The 23,064-nt window shown below is 46.2% G+C and overlaps 1 protein-coding gene across 2 annotated transcripts; it reads left to right on the forward strand.

Annotated features, from left to right (window-relative positions):
* The first annotated feature begins 247 nt into the window (after positions 1–247).
* Positions 248–19,203, forward strand: LOC144157631 (dermonecrotic toxin SPH-like). 2 transcript variants are annotated; one of them, XM_077688457.1, is made up of 6 exons: positions 248–345; positions 490–730; positions 1,398–1,526; positions 7,858–7,983; positions 11,329–11,569; positions 19,001–19,203. In XM_077688457.1, the coding sequence occupies exons 1-6, from the start codon at positions 301–303 to the stop codon at positions 19,125–19,127; spliced, it is 909 nt and encodes a 302-aa protein (XP_077544583.1). In that variant the 5' UTR covers positions 248–300; the 3' UTR covers positions 19,128–19,203. The 2 variants fall into 2 exon arrangements, with proteins under 2 accessions (XP_077544583.1, XP_077544584.1); XM_077688458.1 differs by lacking the exon at positions 7,858–7,983 and having other exon boundaries at positions 19,001–19,202.
* The last annotated feature ends 3,861 nt before the right edge of the window (positions 19,204–23,064 follow it).

Below are 23,064 nucleotides of genomic sequence, written 5' to 3' on the forward strand. Positions count from 1 at the left end.
CATATAAACATGATAGTTATTCGAACATTTTGCACAGTGGCAATAGAGTGTGGCAAATGTTTGAACTGACTACGCTAGCCCGGGAATAAATAACAATCATCATTGACCATTTAGGTGGACAAATATTTGTTGTCACGCACGAAAGTTTTGCGGCGTGACATCGGTCTTTGTTCAAGCATGACAGATAATTACAAAATCTTACCGCAGCTTTGTAGCTACGTACTAGAAAAAACATTCTTTTTTTGTTTACAGGCAACACACAAGAAAGGCAGTTGACCTTGATAACGTATTGGCGCAATAATGGTGTTCAGAGTTTGGAAGCTCCTTCTGTTATGCATCGTCTGGGTACGTATTGGTGTGGCTATTTCGTTTAACTTGTTCAATATTTCAGGAACTAAATTCGGAACACATTTGTAATGTTAATACTTCCGATAAACGCTGTGCGGGAAGTCAGGGGATGCTTTTTTGAAGACAATTATTCACACTCAGGCTCACACGGAGGCTGATACACGGCCGTTGTTTGTGTTCGGACACATGGCAAACAGCCTGCCAGAATTGGAGGACTTCATGGCGCAAGGTGCCAATGCAATAGAGGTTGATGTCACATTCGCTGCCAACGGAACAGCACTGAAATTTTACCACGGGCCCGGCTGTGACTGTGGACGTGACTGCGAAAAGGAGACACAAATTGGGACGTACCTTTCTTACCTGAGGAACGCTGTCGCTGAAGGTGAGAGAATAAACAAAATAGGTCAAGAATAGAGGAATTTAAGTTTACGCAATGCGTTTGACATGGCGTAAACGTAATTGAAGACTGAAGGCCTGTTGTGTTCCGCACGTAGTGTCATCCCAAAGGATACCGCACAAGGCGTAGATAAGTGCATTTGAAAGTGCTTGGCCGCTTGCATGTCCACTTAAGCGATAATTATTCACTGTACATTCTGCTTCCGGAGGAGTCCTTAACACGCGAAATATAAACACTATCAAAAAGTGTATTTATGCCTATCAAAAACACATTGAAGTATTAATTTATTACTTCATATGGAGGTGTAATGATACTTCTCCTGTGGAGGACAAATAGTTGTAGCAAGTGTCTCTCACACACCTGTACCAAAATCAGAACAAGGATTGGCGGTTCTTTCACTCCACGTTGGTTTGCTACTCAGATATATCAGCAGAGAATGCGGTGACATCATGGTTGCCAATCATAATTCTGCTGTAGTTGTTTCACAACCAAGTATGCACCAGTGCAACCCCGGTCTTGCCATAATGCTGATAAACGTGGTGACTACAATCGTATGACGTGCGAATAAACAGAATCTTTGCCTCGAGTGAGCCAATCGTTATAAACATTTATTTCAACACGTCCATATCTTGCGTTTTAACTTTGCCCGAAGGTGGACCTTTTGCTGGCAAACTCCTGCTCTTCTGCGCCGACATGAAGGTGGAAGAAATTGAAGAAGGATACAAATATGATGCCGGAGTCAGCCTTGCGAAAAACTTCATATCGTACCTGTGGAAAGATGGTAACGTTCTATTTGCTTTGCTTAGTAGTGATGATCTGGAAAAGGGGTTTTATAACAGCGCCGCGTGTGGGGTGCGCGGTTTTAAAAATACGAAGGAAATGACCAGTGCTCGTTCGCGCATACCTGGAGCGCACGTTCGTCCAGCCAAGCATACCCACTTAGGTAGATTGGCCAACATTCACCCCCACCCCGAAAAAAAAACTCCAGCATTCGCCATAATATGGCTACTCTTGCTCGGTACAAGAGGGACACGTCATAGTGACGCCCCTCGTTTGTTCGTCCTCATGTCGTCGTGCGCATGCGTGCGCTCTTTCCCCTAGAAGAGCTAGAAAGTCTAAGCTGCTGTAGGGGATCATTGACTCCACATGGCCCGGCCGCAGATAGTTCGCCCGGCCGAGGAAGAGTCCGCGCTTCGAGAGGCCCAGCCTGCAAAGCATCCTCTAGAGACAAGTCACTCTTGCAGAGTGGCGTACAAAAACACGGCCACACCAACGAGCTCACTCTGGCCTTCGTATAAGTTCATTGACATGCCAGGCCGGCAATGTCAACCACGACGCCACTACGATACTAAAACTCAACTTTGGGTCAATCAATGATCTCATACAACAGCTTCTCTATTGAAGTCATGCCCGTGAGTTCAGGTTTCCCTGAATGTCTTAATTTCTGAATCTTATAATCTGTTTTTACAATGGTAAGGAAAGTGGCTCGTCAGTAGAACTATACAAACTTTGCCATACTTGCTCTTCAGGACATGGCTACCACAGGGGCCATCGGTTGGGTATTTATTTATTTTTTTATTTACATACTCTCAGGGCCATTCAGGCGTTACGGAGAGGACAGGGTACAAAGTACAAAAATATTAATAATCAAGCAACAAGCAAGAAATAGATAAAAATGGCAAACTATCTGAAGTTATACAGCAGAGTGCGTTTTTGAAAGTGGAATGATCTGTGATTGAGACAACAGAGGCCGGAAGGTGGTTCCAGTCCCGGCTGGTTCTGGGTACAAAAGAATCATAAAAAAGGTTAGTCCTGCATTGGGTATGCCAACTTTCAAATCGTGCTCTATGCGAGATGATAAGTAGCTGGCACGAGTGAAAAGACTTTCTTTTAGGATTACATTGATGTAAAAAATTTTATGAAAGAGTCATAAACGAGATAGTTGTTGGCGGGACGAAAGATCTGGAAGATGTAATGAAGATTTCATTTGCGTGACACTAGTAAAACGGGAATCATTTGAATGTATAAGTAGTGCTGCGCGATTCTAGAGTGACTCGAGTGTGGAAATGAGCGTGTTAGTTGGTGTATCCCAAACTGATGATGCGCATTCTACTTTTGACTGCGCCAGCATTTTATAAAGCAACAGTTTTAGTGCGGTAGGGGCGAGAGAAAAGTTTCTACGAATAAAACCAAGCATAGGGTTGGCATTGTATCGTCGTATTTAAACAATGGAATAAAAAGGGGTTAAAAAGTGAGGCTTTCTTCTATTCAACGTGAGTCAAAGTCAAAGTACAAAATCCAAACTGCTTCGATGGTGTTGAAATGGCGCAATCGAGTTGAGGTCGTCCTTGCATCGCGAGGTACACAGGTTCAAGTCCGTCCACTGGAAGTGTTGTTTTCTTTAGCTGCTTTGATGTGCCTTAGCTTATTATAACCGCATTGTGAAACTCACTGTACAAAATTGGCTTTAATTGGCAAAATTGGCTTTTGGCGCGCCATCAGACGTTATCAGTGACGCATAGAAAGCTTCTCTTTAAAATGAAGAAGGAAAGGTAAAGCACGAAGTACGTTGAAGAGATCCTTTGCCTTTTCAAAAATATTTTGTACACTTGTTGCTCAGAGCGTGGCTTTTAGGGGGATGAAAGTAGTTACCTCTTCTTGCTCGGTTGGCATGCAGGCGCTATCAATGGGACACTCGGAGGTTATTTCCTACTCAAAACAAGCTTCGTGCGTGCTTTTTTGAGCGAAAATGAGTGTGTAAAAGAAGGGATATTTGCAGCAAAATCGCTGTATAACAATAACCTATACCCATAAACTGAAGTGTCAAACTGACTGACTTATTTAATGACTGATTGTTCAACGCCCAGCCTGAACTGCTCGACCCAGAGACTTAAAACATCGGGAGTATATTTCTTGCATGTCGTAAGTGATCACTAACTCGGGATCTTGGAAATAACCTCCCTAACAGAGGAAAAAGAGGAAATCGTGCCTTCGTTAATTCGTGCTTACCTCGCTGAACCGCTGCAATATGTAAGTGCATTTTGCTGGTATTTGTAGCCCTTGTGATTATATTAAAATTTGTACTACGGTTCGGCCCACCCAACAATTTTAAATATTCCCCAATATAGTTTCAGTGCTTGGGACACTTCGCTGATTTTTTTTAATAAATGTGACTGTTATAAATGCACGAAACCAATTTAACGGATTTCGCCCTTCGACGCCTCTAAAAGGACGAAAATGATTTTTTTTTAATTCCACCCATGATTGGCCGCGAAGCCTAACATTTGTTGTCAACGCCACACTAAACTTCTGGTTGTAGAAACATAATTTAGGAGCACATACTTATTATTATGTTGGAGTTCATTATAGCTGAGTTTTAAAATAATTGCACGCTTGAGAGAGTGAGAAGCGCTAAACAATTGTTCTACATTTTTTGTGTTGCATTTCTGATAAGATATCGAACGATTTTTTGTTAATGTAGGCAATAAATAAAACTGGGTAAAAACCTTCTAACATGACATTTCGATAATACCCATGCTAGGCAGAATCAGGAGTTTTAGAAAATTACCTGCTTTTTGCGGATTTCTCGAAAATATCCGGCGCGTTGATATATCCAATTCAATTTTCTTTTAAATGCTGTGCATGAAATGTACAAAGAAAACAGTCACAAGAATTTACACCAAAAAGAGTGCAAATTGGTGAAAAGCATTTTTAAGAACACCCCTCTCGAAGTGGTATTTATTTCAATTTTCCCACGTACCATAGCATTTGCCATCTGCTGGGAGTTTTTGCAACCCGGCGCCTCCCTTAGGAGCCCGTGTTACTTATTATAAAGCTGTGACGGGTGAGTATCCTTCACTGGTATCAAATGATACTTCCCATCAGTAAGCAGGTCGTTCAGAACACCACATTGGTGAAATTTGTTTCTGTATATTTTATATACGACAGGCATTCCTGCGGTTTCTCGTAACCAAACCCATCTGGGAAAATTTCATATATTGAGAGCAGGCAGGAGCTCCTAATTGTGTACAACTGCATGGTGAGTTACCTTATGACAAGGAAGAGATACAAGTACACAAGTGTATACCCGTTCATGTAATTTGTATAGTGGCCGAACCGGGCATTTCGGGGTACTGCCCCTCGTTTCCAGTTTGCGGCGATTCCATCTTTCCGTGGATGCCAGACTAGTTTGAATGATGAAAATGGCTCAGGAGTACGACAGCAGAGAAAAGCTCTGGCTGCAAAAATCTCCACAAAGTATTCGCGCGTTGCAAGCCAAATTGCAAGGTCCACTGCCGCCAAGCCCAAGCATGTGTATCACTGCAATGGAAAGATAACGTGTTCAGAGCGGCGTCGATTAGGTACTAGTGGTAGAACCCTGCGACGCCCGGTGGGGCCACTGTTCTAATTACACGAATCGGCATGACTCTTGTTCATTTATCTCTTACTTGCATACGAGTAGTTCACCGTGCAATTGTGCACACTGAGGAGCTCCTACCTGCTGTCAATACACGACCTCCACCCAGAGGGGTGTAGTCATGGAAAACGACTGAAACCTGTGCTGTATTCAAATTATACCAAAACAAATTTCACCAATATGGGTTTCTGAAAGGACTATTTGTGAAGGGTGCCCATAAGGCACAATTTTATAATTAATAAAATGGGCGGAAGACGTGTGGTTGCAAAAATTCGGAGGCGATGGCAAAGGCTATGCTAGGCGCGAAAATTGAAATTAATTTAATTCCGAGAAGCCTGTTTTTAAAAACTCCCTCACGCCTCTTTCTGCGTTTCTTGGAACAGAATCCTAAAATTACCCTTTGGATGATTTATGGGCAGCATTTAAATGCAGAAAGGAATTGGAAATATCAACAGCCGGAATTGTTATCAAGAAATTTGTAAAAACATGCAGTTTTCCTAAATCTTGATTCTTCTAATTACGTGGCTCTTATTAAAAATCTTGCAAAACGGTTTTTGAAGATTTGTAGTGGTTACAAATATCAACAAAAAAACCGCTCGATATTTCATAGCGGCTGCAATAAAATACAAAAATTTGTCGAGCAACTTGAAAGCGTTCACACTCTTTCGGAGGTTTAATATTTAAACATTCATCCATATTGATCTGTTATACGATATCAAAGATGTTCTCCTCAAATTTAAAGTTTCTATAACAACCAGCTTGGCTTGGCGCTCACATCAAGTGTTAGGCCTCTTCGACCCGTTATGGGAGTAACTTCGAAAAATCATTTCCGTTCTCTGAGGCACCGCAGGGCGCAATCCCTAAAATTCGTTTTGTGCATTTGTAGGAGAAACATTTATCGAAAAAAAAAAACAATGGGATGTACCAAGCAGTAAAACATATACTGGGGAATATTTAAAAACAGTCAATTTGGTCCGAAATGCAGACTCGAGCGATCAGTTTTTATTAGGCGAAAACCGTAAAACAACTTTTTAAAGAATCGTGTGGCAAACATATATGAGCAAAAAGCAGTACCATATCTACACGGGAGATCCTGTTAATCACGAATTTGGGAAAACGACTTCCCCGTTTTCATCAGTTAGGGGCATTATTTCCAAATATCCCGCATTAGTGAGCCTTTACGCCATTAGAGAAATATACATCGGAAGTTTCAAATCTCTGGGTCGAGCAGTTTCCGCGTGGCGTTGATGCACCAGTCAGTGAGTCAGTCAGCCAGCCAGGCAGATCATTTGGCAGGTATTGATAACGCCGCCGTACAACAAAAGGTGTACTGCACGCATTTATCCCAGGGGAAGAAAAAATGCCCCCGAAGCCGTTACGCGGCAAGTGACGTGGCTAGAGGGCGCAAGTATTTGGGTCGTGTTGTTCAACAGCACGAACTTTCAAAGTGCTCAATAATGGTCCCTCCAGCGATTAATGGAGGAAAGTGAAAATCGATGGCGCAACGAACAACAAATGTTCACATAAATGGGCACTCAGCACCAGCTCAGATGGTCACAGCGTGCAGAACAGATTCATTTTTTTTCAAATGAATATGTTCTGTCATGTTGCACTTGTAATACATGTGTATAAGATGCAGGGTACCCTGAATTGTTTCTGATATATTTACTGCCTGTGTTCCCTTTCGTACTATTTTAATTCATATGTTTTCTGTCAGCCCCTCCTGCTTGGGTCAAAGTTTTGACCTGCAGTATCTGTAAATAAAAATAAAAATAAATAAAGCGGAAAAGGCGGGCGCCGCTCTTTCACTCCAGTAACAAAGAACGGCGGCATCTCCTGGGGGAAGCCTAGCATTTATAAGCCTGCGTGTACCCGCCACGGTGGCATGGTGGCTAAGGCGCTTCGGTGCTGTGGCGAAGGATGCGGGTTGAATCCTGGCTGAGGTGGCTACGTTTCTGATTAATGCCAACAGTGAAAACGCTCGTGTGTTAAGATTTCGGCGCCCATTAAGATCCCCGGGGGGTCAAAATTTATCTGGAGCCCTTCACTAAAGCGCGCCTCGTCGCTCTGCTGTATGCTTCTGTGCGCTAGACCTTCAAAATTTGGGTTTCTTTGATAAGCATACTTATAGATGGGTTCGAGCCTCTCTGCCTTGACAGACCAGGCCAGACCACCCGTGCGGGTACGGAAACGCATAAGCTGGAATGCATCGAAGGAGCGTCGACGTCACACTCCGAGGCCGAAGCAGTGCCCGAGTCCTTTTTAAGGGGAGGGGTGGTGTCACAACATCCTCGCCCCACCGTGAAAGGTTAACCGTGGTCGGCTTTTTTGTGCGGGTCGAGCGCAAGAAGTCCGTACTTCATATACCCGCAAGGACCTAGTAAGGTTGCAAATTAGACTGATTGCGGCCATGTCTTTTCACTAGGTTTTTATAACACTTAAAGCTTTTTCTTTATTTTTAAAGTTCTAAATGAGATTAAAAATAAAATGTTTTGCCAAATAAATTTAACTCTTTATTCTAACACCAAAGTGCGCAAAGTACTTTTTTTTTGTATGTTAGAATTTGTGGCCATAGCTTCTGTTGCATTACCAGGCGTATACACCACCATAGCTTTGTATAAAACTCGTGATGGCACCATCTGCTTCACAGAAATAATGTAAACAATCACATTTTTACTTAAAATGCCTACTGCAGTTCCTCAGAGTGACATGGTGAATGTCCTTTTGTCAATGCCTGGGGTTCATCAAAAGGACGTGTTCAAGGGAATACTGGAAACATTATCACAGGCTCAGATCTCCTCGTCGTACCTCGACCATGTAGGTAAGCAAAATGGCCGCCAGCACTGTGATTCTGCTAGGCCTTCTCTAATCAAATGAGTCAATATTCAGTTCAATGAGTTTATTTAAGTTCTACGAAATATATCAACCTGCCTTTGATTGTTTACGGTTTACCATCAGCTAAAACAGCTTCTTCTGTCTTCTTCTGTACTTAAAGGGACACTAAACGCTGGAAACAAGTTGTCCAATACCGATGGAATACGGTGCCAAGAATCTGAATAAATCAACTTCGCAACTAGCAGTTGTTTAATAAGGCAGCAAATGCCAGAAACGTGAAAACAGGTGTCGACGCACTGTACGCATTTGGGCGCTGCGTTTTGTGATGTCGGAAAAGTTCTTAAGTGCGAAAACTAGTTGGGGAAACATTTAGAAATGCTTTCCTGAAAAAAAAGAGTTCATATGTGAGTAGGCACGTCAAATGAATGCCGATCAACACTTTCCATGGGATACTATTATTAAAACACAGACATCGGATTTTATATATCACGACACAGGCCCTTTTCCTCGCGCTTGTTTGAGCCATCATGCTTTCCGTTTCACTTAGGAATAGCACTGTTGCAAAATTATCGAAGTCATTATCCTACGACTGTGAACGCCAGAGATGCAGCAAGCAATCCCTACAGAAAGCAGCTGAAGGAGCTCGATGCAGTGCAGGTGGTTACACGACCCGCCTGATTTTCTACGCTTCCGTTCTCCTCACGCGGATGTGGCTATTCGCAAAGTTGGCCGGGCCTGGTTTGAACCTCCTTGCCCATGAAAGGTCCAGGGTACTCATTGCAAGTGGTTATCGTACCGATTCAAACTTCTGCTCCACCGTTCACAACCAGCCGCCGTTGAAAAATACTCCGCAAGTCGTGCGTCTTTTAGCTCTACCCTTGTTTGGGCCCGGGGGAGCCTCGACCACAAGGAATTCTCGAGATCAGGGGAAGTGAAGCGAATGTGTATATCACGTTATGTTCGCGCGAGGGAAAGGAACTATGAGATGCCGTGATCGCCAGACACGGGGAGGTGAAGGCACCCGCCTGAGTGGCGCCCAGCTGGGCAGCCACGCTTGAACGATATCAGAAACGGCGCTCGTCGCTTCAGATGGGGCTTCGCTCGCGGCTGGCTCAGCGCGGTCCAGGAGTCCGATGTAGGCGGGCACACCGGCCGCTCGAGCATTTAAAAGCAATTCTATTTCCGTGGGTAAAACGTAAAAACGTCTAAGCCAATTTTATCGGCCAGAGAAACATTTTTGGGCGTCGCCCATGGCTTGGAGACGTAAACGCTACTGTTGGCAGCATAAGAGAGCCTAACGCCAACCATTTATGCTCTCGACTGCACTGGTGCCTAGCTCCTACTTGGTGGCGCGATGAATACGTCACAAAAACTGTAAGGGATATGATACAGATAAATTCCTGCTTAATTTACTCGTCTCTGAGCAAATAACCAAATGTGAATCGTCGAACAAAAGCGGGGAGAGCGCTATGAAGCGTATTATCTTTCAGTGAAAACAAAATTTAATCCAGCCTTTAGCGTCCCTTTACAGATATTCCTTCTTAACTCTTAAAATTGTTTATAACTATACTCTTAACCTGCACAAACGTTGCTCTGCACTTCACCAGTACCCTAAAACCATAAAACCTAATGTTTAAAGCGTTCCGCATGAACAATTGATTCCACCTCCAGCGGTGGCTCGGTAAGAAGGGCGTTGGGCTGCTGAGCTTACGGTCGAGGGTATAGAGTGCCGGACGCGGCGGCCGCCTTTCGGATAGGGCGGAAAAGTAAAACCGCTGGTTAGTAAAGATTTCGGTGCACGTTTAAGATGCCAAGTGCTCAAAATCCATTCGAAGCCGTCGACTACGCCGCGCCTCGTCACCCAGATTAAACCTGGAAACGGCGGGTTAAACCTCAAAAGTATGAATGTATTGGAAACTTCATTTAGCTTTATTATTCTTGTGGAGGGGACAAGCAAAACTAAGGTGTGTCACAATTTTGGCTCACGTTAAAGATCCCCCTTGGTCAAAATTGATCCAGAGCAATCCCCTACAGGGCGCCCGATAGTCCAGGTGTTAAATCTCAACAATGTATCTCTGTTTTTAATTTCATTTAGCTTCATATTTTTTAATTGCCGCTCGTTCGCCTGGGTAATTTCCTCTTAAAAATCATGTCTGTGGGTATCTGTGTGCTTTCTGTTTCTGCGTAAACTCATTCTGCGTCAACTCATAACAGCGCTCATCAGTGTCAATCATACCATGATATTTGGTGAGCACGGGCTTCACCATTACGTAGCGCTTGAACTCGTGAGGTTCAGTAAAAGAACTGTTTTATACTGCGACGCTGTCGTGAAATACTCCGCTCAGTGGTTGCCTTCGTAAACTCGCCGTTGCAGCTATGTAGCTCCTAGGAGTCCGGGGATCACGGTTATAGCAATCCCCTCAGGGAAGAATTGCTATTGGGATATGAATAGTGAACTTACGGCAAATGAATAGGACTCCGTTTTGTTCCAATATATGCAGCCCGTGACCGTGAGAACGGTGGCTTTCCAAACGCCCTACGGCGTCTATAGCTTTCTGCAGGTTGCCTTTCGGAACCGCTGCCGCGCATATATTAACGGAACCTTGTACGATTGCTGAACGTGCAGTGAAATGGCGTCTAAAAGAATGTCTTCCCCGCCCGAGAGAGATCTAATCTGCTGCTTTAATGATGAAAGCAGGGCATGCAGCCCAAAAAGAGCAGTGCACCCATTGGTGCAGCCGGAGATCCACGCTGGTTGTGACATTACCGTCAGTAGATTTAGAGGCGAACGCTGGGGCTACATGCGCGTGAGAATAAGCACTGCATCGACCTCCTTTGGCTCCTCGTCATCTGCTTTGATCGTGTGAAATGTTAGGGCATGTTAACGAAAAGTTTCGCCCCGCCCCCCAAACTTTGAACCCTCTTGCCCGCGTCAACAGCTGGAGCATCGGAGGTAATACTTCGTGCGTGCAAGCAGTTGAATATGGGCATTATGTGTTGTGTGAGACGAGCACTCCCCTGGAAGATCACAGAAGACGAGTTAACGTAAACCTATGGTCTCTGTGGTGAATTCAATGTCGCTGCTATATCTTCAATTCTATCTTAGTACAAAAACTTTCGGGTCACTTATTTGGTGATTTCGCGCCCGATAATCCTTTGAACATCTTAAGACCCGGATTATTACCTGCCGTCCGATCGCACGCTATGCGTGCTGAGAATTTTGTGATAAAAGTGGGAATTAAAGTAGATGGCACGCAAAATATCAGTCGGTGATTTATAGCATGAAATCCACTTTGGGAACACTTAGCGATATGCATGCTTATTTCCGCAGGATATGACGTCAGCGGATTTGAACATCTGGACATGATTTCGACCACGTACAAAGAGCTTGGCATTCGACAGCACCGCTGGCAGAGTGACGGTATCCTCACCTGCTTGGTCGACATCTACCCTACTCTTCGGATGAATTTGATAACTGACCGGCGCAGTTCAACTAATTCGAGCAAGAACTACGTCGACAAGGCTTACGCGTGGACGATGGACATGCCTATCACAATTCGGAGGTTTTTGAAGTAAGTCGAATATGGGACAATTGTATTTATAAATTTCACGTGCAGTCGATAATCAATTTTATTACTTCCGATTTTGTGCAGGCTTTTTCAGTCTCGGTCTTCGCGTTTTGAAAATGACACCTGCACTTGTTTTTCTTGTACCACGTCCTACGTGGTTAGTTAGTTTACCTCGTGTGCTAGTTAGATTGCAGCTACGGGTTGGCTGCTGTGGTTTTTTCCGGGAGCCTCCGCTGTAAAGCCAATATTTTGCTGTGCATTATTTTACAATGATTTGTGTGAGGTGCGTTAAATGAGTATGTAAGTCGTCACACCAACTATGGCCGAAATACCATTGAGGCCCAAGAAAGGGGATCACTCGAGATTCGGTGCACGTTGAATTTTTTCACTGGTCTAAATTATTTTGTCCCCTTCCATAAACCAGGTCTCGCAACCCATGGGCAGCTTCTATGGCTACAAGACAATTTAAATAAAGATTTCTAGGACAGACGTAACCTGCTACGTACGTAACTTCGGGAATGATTACTACAAATTCCGTATAAAACGTCCATGATATGAAGAGCTTTCGATTATTTTAATTATTTTATTTATTCTATACTGCAGGCTTGACAGCCCAAGCAGGAGTAGACAAGAAACGCACAAAATACAAGAAACATGAGTCACAATTGAATGTAATAGGTTTTTTAAAGTTACAAGCCTTTATTTTGTTTGCTCAAATAATTATAACAGCAGGGCTGTTTCGGCCCAGCTATGTCTGTCCGCAGAACCAACAAACCTTCAAGACTAAACGAGAAAATATGGTTTGGGAGGTCTCGGGAATCGAACCCGGGAACTTCACTCCGTCAAACCGGCTACCTAACCACTGCGCAACCCCAAAGGCCCGGGAAAGGCGAGGTTAGCAGCTAAGGGTGCAATAGCATGTGCAGCCAACAGGAAAAAAACGCTTCCCGTGGTCGGTATCGAAACTGGGTCAATGCCGTTATTTAGCCGGCGTCTTCATAACGCGATTGAGCTGTCATTTTTTCCTTTCATGCATGAAACTTTTAGACAAATTCAGACCACACAATGAACGTTCTATATAAAAACTAACAGGCAGCAAACAGTAAGCACGTAAGTTTGACAGACATTGGCACACTTAATAACTCAGGCAAGCAGGCTCGCACATCCAAAAGGAGCAGCCTCTCCGGTGGATCACTCTGCGCCGCATAAATGCTCCGTACCAACACTGCCTGTTACCGCAAAATGCACTTGGTTGGCATGGGGGGTTCCGCATCTCCATCAACCATGCAGCACTCCCAAAAGCTAAACAATCCTAGAAGAATAAAATTACACCATCTTCTCGTGGGGAATCATGAGGACGATGGCAAGCATCATGGGGGTTCCGTGTAGGTTCCATTATGTTGCCGTTATGTTGTTTCATTTATCGGAGCACAAATGGGAACGTAGTGTGAACCCCCCATGTAGAGACAGAGAAATGTAGAGAAATGTAGAGACAGCTAAGAGACCGACACTCGCGTTACCTGATAGAAAACCTCCGGGTTCTCGTATTTCTTTATTGGGTGCTCACGCCCCTACGCCGCTGCCTGCCCTCTCCGTCCTCTTCTCTGGTTGAGCTGAAAGGCGGGTGGAGCGTCCCGCCACAGCTTCCCACGGAAAACTCAACATCCTCCTCTAAAGTTTTCAGTTTGTCGTTTACGTTGACGTTCAGCTTCGCGTGTATTCGTTGTATCAGTAGCTCCTTGACGTGGTTTGAATGAGTGAAAGACATAAGGCGTATTCGTAGCACATTCTCCCTTCTCGATTTTTAGCGCAGTGGGAAGAGTGTCACATACCTCCCGTTGCGGCCAGAAAGTCATGGGATTGAAACCGGGAACCGCTTAACTATTTCTCTTTATAGTTATCTCCGCTGACGTCAGGCCAAACCCTGACGGGGCTGAAGAGACGCGCATGCGCATTTGAGGGCGGACGGCGGACAACAACGACACCAAGGGAGCGAGGGGCACGGCCCCGAGAATAAGATGCTTCGCATCTAAACACATCATATGGCACATCATCAAGATTTTTAAATGGAACGAAGCGAATGGTGTGCGAGGTGAAGTACAGCACAAAACAATGGGGAATAGTTTATGGTTGGTTGCAAAGCGGCAATTGTCTGACCAAGGGAGCGCCATCCCGTTCTCGCGCAGCCATGACTTAACTGGAAGCGTTTGCGAATGAAGCTTAAAGAATAAAAAAACCTTTTGGTATTTGGCGGTACGCACATACGCTTGACACGATCTAAAACCGTGCTTTTACGCGGTTCCGCAAATAGGGCCGGCCGTAAACAGTTCAAATAAAGTGTTCGTTCTAGCGTTCCTTCAAAGGCTAAGCAGATACTCCAGAGAAAAAAAAAGCAGTAAGAAAATGAATATGTTCCACAACTTCCTCTAGAAAACCCCATGGCGGGTTTCTGTTAACCTCACAAGTACAAACAAGGGGAAAAGGTAAATGGTAACTTATGCGCTTTGGATGTATAGCACGTAAATGTAGATGATCCACCAACTTGTAGAAGAAGAAATTTCTTTTGCAGTGCGGAGCCAGAGTTCGCGAAGACCGGAGATGCCGAGCGGAACGCGTTCCGCTCCCCGCTAACAGACGACGCTCGCTTTCCTAGCGCAACTCGCCACCGCAGCGCCGCGGTGGCGACAGTCGCGGCCGGCCGCCTTCTCTCCACGGCCGCGCCGGGGAGATACGGAACTGAAACTAAAGCGTGGCAAACTGTTCGCATGGCGACGCAGTGAAACATCCCCCTCGCGAGGGGCACGATCAAATGCAGAGCATTTCCGGGGGCGCACGACGTTAAGTAGTTTGCGTTACGTTAATGTTGTTGCACTTGTGGCAACTGCTGACGAGAGAGCGCTCGTCAGCAATAAAATTGGCAGCCTCGGCGCACGTTGAGTCCGAGAGAGGGTCCTTGAAACGTGCATTGAAAGTGTCCTTGAAACGTGCCTGGGCGCGCTATCGAATGTTGATCGCGCCGATAGCGAAACGTGTGTGCCGGGCATGTCGAGGCGAGCGATGCGGACTACTACGGACGCCTAGAACGGGTGACATCCTGAGTTAAAAAAATGCTCTGCATTTAAAACCGAGACACAAGTTGGTGCACAAACAAAGGCATTAACCAAACACCACCAGACACCAAAGCAAGAAACATTATCCGTAGGCCCTGGATACCACTCCCATGCCCCCACAAAAGGAGAAAATACTCTGTGTGCAGCCTGGAATTTCACCCGCGAATAGTGCAATAACTAAAGAACATACAACAAGCCTTGCTACCAAGAAGACATTGCAGACGTGGGCACAGGCTAGTACACAAAGTTCTCGCCCCATTCATGCCTGCGAGGCCCGCTTGACATGCCTAAGAGCTGAAGACCAATGTGGGATGGAGTTCCTTATTGGGGCAAAGACACCCCAAGGTATTCAAGCGGCGTATTGTCCCAACTAATTCCCGAAATTTCAAAGGTTTCATTTCCGACTGGCGAAACCAAACCCTTAGTTTTCTTCATATTCATGGCCACTTAGACACGTCACAAAGCTTCTTAGTTAGTATAAGGGCTTCTTGAGCACTACGCGTGTCTGCACAAAAATAGGCCGTCATACACCTACTCTTTGGCTCTATTTGTATGCTACGATAAATAGGCTCTTTGTACAGTGAAAAGAACAGAGGTTATAGTGGGCAGCCCTATCTAACAGACGACGTGATCTGAAGTGGCTTCGAGAACGCGATGGACGACAAGTTGTGTAGCGCAACGTTTGTAGCAAAGCTGAATGCTTTGATACAGAACATCACCTATAGTTCATACCACAAGATGCATGCAGCACTATGGAGGCTACATTGTTGCCACTAGAACGGCCACTGAGGGCGCCTCACTCCCTCTGAAGGGGTTTTTTAAGGCATCTTTCAGTCGACCCTCTCGGCAGCTGGAACCGCAAGGCCCCGGCGTTTATTCTCGTTTTCCTTCGCCGTAAGTTAGTCGCCCTCAGTCGTCGGCGCTCTATTGACAACAATGTAGCCTCCACAGTGCTGCATGCAGCTTGTGGTATGAACTATAGACTAGCCGTTCTTCTGAAAGTGCGAATAACAAATAGTGACACACCTGATCAAATGCTTTCGCAAGGTCAACTTGGATAAGGGCCGCCTGTTCTGCCGAGTGCAACAGGCACTACAATGTATAACGAGCAATGTGTATATTTTTTGGAATACTGCTTTCCCGGATACCGCATGTTGGATTGACCCAACTGAACTAAAAATTACATTTCGAAGGCAGTTTTCCGGGGGCACAGCATTTTCTTTGGGTTCGTCGCATGGGCGTTGGCTTTGGATTTTGCCGCGGGTTCTACTGCGTGCTAACGCGGTCCACTTTGGGAGAGATGTGAAAGCCTACGGACAAAACGGTCCAGGCCTGCCTATCACAAAGAACTTTCTGCGGCAAGTTTAGAAATAGATGGTAGGTGCAATAGCCGAGTCCCCGCCGGAGGTGGATGGGCCACTAGCCCGGCTGGTTCTCCAGCATTGCGTCACAAGTGCAAGCTGCACAATTTTAAAAACATTTAAGTTAGATAAATTATTGAATTGAAGCCTTTTACAACCTTGGTGGTTTCTTGTATTTATGGCGTGCTAAAAACGCAGCTAGTTCTACGGTTAATCAACCAGCATGCTCTCATACACAGTTTCTATCCCGAGGGGTTTTTTGGTCCTTCAAACAAATTATAAAACCAAATTTGGATACCGCACAAGGTGAAGCTGCTGCTTCAGTTAGAATCAATGTTGAAACTAGCATTCTTATTTGAAGAGGAAATTCTTTGCGTTCTTTCCGTACTCTTTCCGTACGGACTGTGGTGGCGGTGGATGTCCGTAAGGCCTACGACTCCGTACCACACAGAGCTGTGATAGAAAGCGCAGAAGTTGCTGGAGTACGGGGTCGTACGCTTACATTCATCAAAAATTTCCTGTACAATCGAACGTACAGAGTGCAAGTAGGAGAATACATCGGACCATCCTGCTCAAACAGGTTTGGAGTACCCCAGGGTGCAGTCCTCTCGCCTACTCTCTTCAATCTCGTAATGGCACGCCTCCCGCCATTGCTTGAGGAAATTCCGTCATTAAATTTCGCCATCTACGCAGATGACATCACCATTTGGGCTACAACTGGAGCACCTGGCGAACAGGAACAAACATTACAGCTTGGCCTAGATGTCATTAACACGTACCTTCAGACAATGGGAATGACTGCGTCTGCTGAAAAAACAGAATATGTAGTAGTTCTCAATGGCCCATTAAAGAAAACCGAGGCTATCCGCAACTATTTTTCCCTCTCCATGGCAGGCCAACGGATACTCAGGAAACCCTCCATCAGGGTTCTCGGAGCATATATTGACCAAGACGGTAAAAGCACGACATGGGTAAAGAAAGTCACCACGCAGTGCAAGTCCTTGCTGCATCTCGTTCGCCGAGTTACAAGTACAACTTGGGGTACGAGAGAGAAGGAGACGCGGCAGCTCGTACGAGCTATAATCAATTCCCGCATTCTCTACGCTTACAACTACCATGTCCTTACCCGCCGGCAGCAAGAGCAACTAGAGAAGATTAACCGGGAGGCCATACGGGTTGTTACCGGGTTGCCGAAATACACACCCTTAAGTGAGCTTTATGCGCATTGTGGGATGAATTTGCTGACGGAATTAGCCGAGCAAGCTTTCTCAGCCCAGAGGGACCACCTTAGCAGCACTAACTTGGGACTTTCCATCTTAGACGAGCTTGGGATATTACCCACTATGGCTGTTGGGATACCCTTCTCTCTCTCTCCATGGGATTTCAGCATTCCCTTGACGAATGGCAAGCCGCTTCCTCGTGGCATGGGTTCTCTGCATCGAAATTCAGCAAGCCGGCTTATATTTGCCAAGGCGCACAATTTCAGCGTCGTGCACAAATCGCCGGTCACTCACACCATCGTATATACCGGCATAGCGGTGACTTCGGTGCCTCTACGAAATGATACTGGTGAGGAGGACGATAGTGGCCTAGCGCAAGTTTGTGCGGTGGCCTGGGTTGACACCACCCATTGCGTCGCTAATGCGGGTCTCCTTACCAGTACCGCCAGCGCCGACACAACGTACCTTGCGTTACTTGCCCTCCTCCATGCTGCACAGTGGGCGAGGAATACTTTCGAACCGAGGGACGTACCCCACAAGCTTTTGCTCTTCACTGATTCGGCTCGCGCATACAACATCTGTACGCGAGTGAGCGAAGCTTCGTCTTCCTATCCGGGAATCCTCGCCGACTTGATCGCACTTTTCCTGGAGTTACATTCTAACCTCAACATAGCCGCCTCCATTGCTTGGGTACCCGCCCATTCGGGTATTGAGGGCAATGAGTGGGCTCGCAGCGAGGCGCGAGCTGCGGCTGGACAGCGAACCTCCCTGATAGTATTGCCCATCAGTAATGCAAGCCCCCCCGAGGTAACTGTCAGGAAAGCACTCGCACAACAGCGACGCCGACAGATACTCCGGTGTCTTCGTGAGGTTAGGGAAGACCGCACCGAAGAGCATGAGCGCCCTGTTCCTCCCATGCCGGAGAAGTTACCGCGGGCCACACAGACGTTGGTTCGCCGCCTTGCCACCAACACCGCATTCTCACCTGCGCTCCGCCACAAATTCTACGGCAATGACCCCGGCGAAGGACTCTGTCTGCAGTGTTGCGTGCCTGCAACGGCCGAACATTTGGTGTGGGACTGCCCGTGTTACGCTCTCTTCCGTGCTCGCACGCTCGATACACTCCCCGAGGACATTCGCCCGACGACGTACTTCGACTGGGTGCTACCAGTAACACGAAACATCACCACGCTCACTTTGTTATGGACCTCTCTTGCCGCGTTTGTCTATGCCGACGAGGGTCCAAGAGGCGTATTGGGTACCTACCACAGACACTCCTACCATCCCACCCGCCCTCCCGGACGACTCAACCACCCTCACAGGCCAGCACTGATGCAGACAGCAAGAGTGCTCTCGCACAGGCCTCAAATAAAGCACGTCTTTCTCTCTCTCTCCCGTACTCTTTATGCTTCTTCAAAGGTTCATATAAGAAAATAAATACAGCCAAACAATGGTTTTCGTAGACAGTTTTGGCTGGATGATTCGCATCTCGTTTGCATCTCTGCTTTACACGTAGAATATTTTGAACATGTTTAATGCTCCCCGCCTGTTTTACAAAGGTTGGTACCGTATGTTTGTGAGCGTTTGCCATTCCCAGCGCCTGACAGAAAGTCACCTCTTGTATACGACGGGAACGCACGCATGAACGATGTGGAAATTTCCGGATGCGCAGTTGGGTTAAGATGACAGAGAATATGCTTCGGGTTACTCGTAATACCTTCTGTTTTTTTCTTTTTTGCACAGTGAAGACATCGACGGAATCATGACGAACAAGCCCGGGACCGTTCTAGAGATTCTTAAAGAGCACCGCTACACGACTAAATACAGACTTGCGACCAAAAATGACAGCCCGTGGATGCGCATCATCTAGGCATCGCGCGTGCAATGGGTTCAGCCACTACGGATTACTGTTCTTCTTATTAATTTCAAAATATATTTTCAAGTAAACAATGCTGCACACTTGCAGAGTGGAAGGTATTGCATTATTCTCTTTTGGAAAAATGGTGAAACTGTACACTCTCAAATAAAACTTTCAAGTGGCTAGTATGTAGACAGTGGTCGTAATCGACGACCCCTGTCTAAATATATGGCGCCTGAAAGTGCTATCATGGACTGCCACCTGGGTTCAACCCCCACAATATAAACTCTCTACTTCTACCGGGATAGCGTTATTAGGCTCATTTTTCGAATCCGCCGTCGCTGCTAAAGGTCCGCTATTAGCCGCACTTAACAAGTGTCCCAGGAAATATGTCATCGCTGCAAGCTGTAAGCTATGACTGCAGCAGCGAGATTTGAGGGCTGGCCTCAATCGGACGGCGGGGACGAAAGAAAGGATACTCATTTTCAGCAGCCGCCGCGCCTGCGCTGTAAAGTTTGTGCAACATCAAGTCGGTGGTAGCATACTCAACAGACGGTCGCCAGCCATGCCCGCAACTAACGCCACCACATCAAAGCGTCGTTCCAGCGGTAGATACAACTTAACTTCCGGTATTTCATGAGCCGGAGCTACACTTGGGCTACGAGGCACGACGTAGCGGATGTTACCCGAATAATCTCGACAACCTGGCGATCCTTAACGTGCCCCGAAGTATCGACACACGGCTGTTCCAGTTTTATGCTTCCATGAGAAGGACAGCCGCGGGGGCCAGGAATCGAACACACGTCCTTGGACTCACCAGCGCGGAGCCTTACCCACTTGGCGACCCCGGCGAGTTTTCCGCGGTACTGATGCCGCCACCAGCATCAGCTCAAATAAGTAAAACACGGGGAAAAGGATTCACGCCAGTCTCTGGGAGCTCACGGAAGGCCTCGAATATGAGTACAAACGAAATAAAATAAAACCCAAGGGTGTACTCACATGAGCTTCCAAACTAGTTTACAACATTCCCGTGGTTCTGTTCCTGCTGCAAGCTCCGTTTGGCAAACGACGGAGGGCGCTACGTGGCCAAGTTAAACATCAACCTGAAATAGGCACGGACGTACTCCCAGAGAACAGTCTCGTAAATATGCTCGGCGAGGCTCTAGGGTAAAGTGGCAGAACTGAACTCACAATCGCCAAGACAAAATCTGTAACCAATTGCCCACATTATAAAACACCTATCTAAGAGAAACGCAGGATACAAACAAGAAGACGCGTTAGCACTCGTTCACCCACTGATCATGAGCTGGATATGGCAGAGCTTACCGTAGCACAAATATTCCCGCACCGAAGAAAAAAAAACCATCATCAGGGCAGCATATGGGGCAGTCCTGAACCTCGTAATTTTGACGGTGAGACGAACCCACAACCGGGGTCCACCAGAGTAACTGAAGGGACAGCCAGAGATGGGTATTGAAGGAGGGGAAGGGCATTCACTCGAGCGAGGGAAGAAATGGCAACATTCGGAGTCGGGCATCGCAGGACAAGAGCTGTGAACGTCAATAGGAGCGACCTGAGTCCTGCAGTCGCCCTAAATGGGATGTTTATGATTATGACGGTCAATGGGCCCTGAAATTGTGCGTTATAACGCTCTTTGAAAAATCAGAGAAAATACTCTCTTAGCACTGAGTGAATGGCTGGGAAAACAAAACCAGGACTTGGCATCGTGTGGTACACAGGTTACTCCTCTGAAAATAAACAACTGCGCGCCTTGATGGACAGGTCGCCGATTCAGCGATACCGCAGAAAACCTCTCCTGTACTAAATATGTGGAACCAATCCTACACAAGAACAGACATATGGCAGGATCAAGTTCATTGAGGGAAAGTTACTGAGAGACCAGAGACCATACTCATGAGACCAGAGTATACCGACTCCGGCAGGTACCAAAATTACGAGGCAGCAGTTCCTATAGTTGCCTAGTTCAGCAATTTTTGTGGTTGCGTGCCCCTTCTACGTACAGGAACAAAAGAACGGAAGTTGGAGATGTCCTCTTGGCAATGCGACCAGCGGAAGTATCGAATAGAAGCGTAACCATTATTACAGGCTGTCAAAGGTCATTAGACTGTTTTCTGCCGGCAGAATACTAAAATGCTTCTGTAAGATACGCCGTTCCACAATTCAGAAGTTTAATAACGTCACCTGGACGCCCAAAACAAAAGGGTCTGGAAGAGAACGGGGCACCGACCAGAGGCACGGGAACTCGCATATCATGCTCCATGCGACCACAACTACCGCGCTCCCCTCCAAGAAAAACACCAAGAATGTCTCCTGATCCTACGCCTAGGAACATAATTTTCCCTCGCTACAAGGCGGTCTCGATGCCGAAGGATCGCAAACAATGTGGCGGATAAACCAACACAAGTATCTAAAAATCTATGTGGGCCAAGATGTTTGGTGAGAACATCACACATTAAGTTAACTCTCCTAAAATCGGAGAAACATCCACCCTCTTCCAGGCAGCCTAGCAATGTGCAATGCTCAGAGGAGAACTCACACATTACATATTCCTAGAGAAATGGGAGGCAGCTCTGACCAGCTCGTTACCTCAAGATCAGCGCGAGGTGCTGAGAGGACAAGGGAAGGAACTGGTTCATCTAGCGCCCAAGACTTCAGGGTCCACCCTTGAGCGTCCCAGCATCCCTTCACCCCGTTTTCGTAAAGCTGAACCATTTCTTCCGTAAAAAAGATCTTCATACACGCAGTCTCTCTCTCACTCTCTTTCTTCGCAAAAAGCACAAATATTCAGTATCGCTTAAGCATCAGAGAATAAACACTTTGAAACACTGCCACTGCCACCTTCTCACTCAAACTGACCAAGAATCAACCCGCAGCCTCAAGCTATTACGGTTACATGTGAAGTCACAGAAACGCAGAGGGATTTTGTCTCTCCTGGGCCACGCTGATTAAACACTCTTCCTGATAGTTTGTCTCCCTTCACTAACCTTCACTGCTTCGGAAGCATAGGTCGTAAATACAGCAACTGCGTTCGAAAACGCACCATGAAATTTGAACTAGCACTATCGCGTGTTACATCTTAAGACCCATACGTAGATGTCACCTGCAACTTTAGAAAATGCATTTTTTTTCGCACAGTGTAGTCATCTCGTATTGTCACTTGAAATTGACAGAATGTCGTTAAGTTTGAGTGTCATAAAAACCTTATAAATAGCTCAAAAACCCATGTACAACTTACACTTAACACGCAGACACAACGCTAGTTGGCTACGATGGAATGGCGCATACGACAGCAACCAGTTGGTTGTCCCTATCAAATGTTACGTGGCGTCACATGATGAAAATATTCGTGATGCCCCGTGATACGAATTCTATATCCCAGCTTATCCACCCAAAGTATTATCAATTCCACAATAACAGTGGCTTATAGCGGGAAATATAACTCAGGATAAGCCCTTTTGTCAATTTTCTGCCAGGCCTTGCTAGCCAGGGAGCGAAGACATCAGAAAACTGACGCATCCGCCTGCCTATCAATAAAGGTGGGAGTCCAAGGTTCAACAAAAACTCGTCTGGCGAGGACATAACATTGCCAGGACCAAGCTGACGCTCGTCAAAAAACGTAAACAGAATACGTAACAAAATGACGTTTCGGTGCCCATACGGGTGCCTTGTTCGCATAGTAACGAAGAACAGCTTGGCCTTATTTATACGTGCGTTGAACGTTGCAAACCCCATGCGCATGTTGTTGGCCCACGTGTTTAATTAAGAGCGTGCGGGGTTGATTGGATGTGGAAGGATTCTTGAAGTAGGCGCTTTGACACGCAGACAGACAGAATAACTTTATTTGGCCACAGCTGGGGCGATTATGCCGGCAGCGTCTTCTCCGCCGTCCGTCAAGCGGCAAGGCCCCTTTTGGGCAGGGTTCCGGTGC

The sequence above is a fragment of the Haemaphysalis longicornis genome, unplaced genomic scaffold (assembly GCF_048455015.1).
Source record: "Haemaphysalis longicornis isolate Haplotype H1 unplaced genomic scaffold, Haemaphysalis longicornis Haplotype H1 scaffold_10, whole genome shotgun sequence".
Classification (NCBI taxonomy): Eukaryota; Metazoa; Arthropoda; class Arachnida; order Ixodida; family Ixodidae; genus Haemaphysalis; species Haemaphysalis longicornis.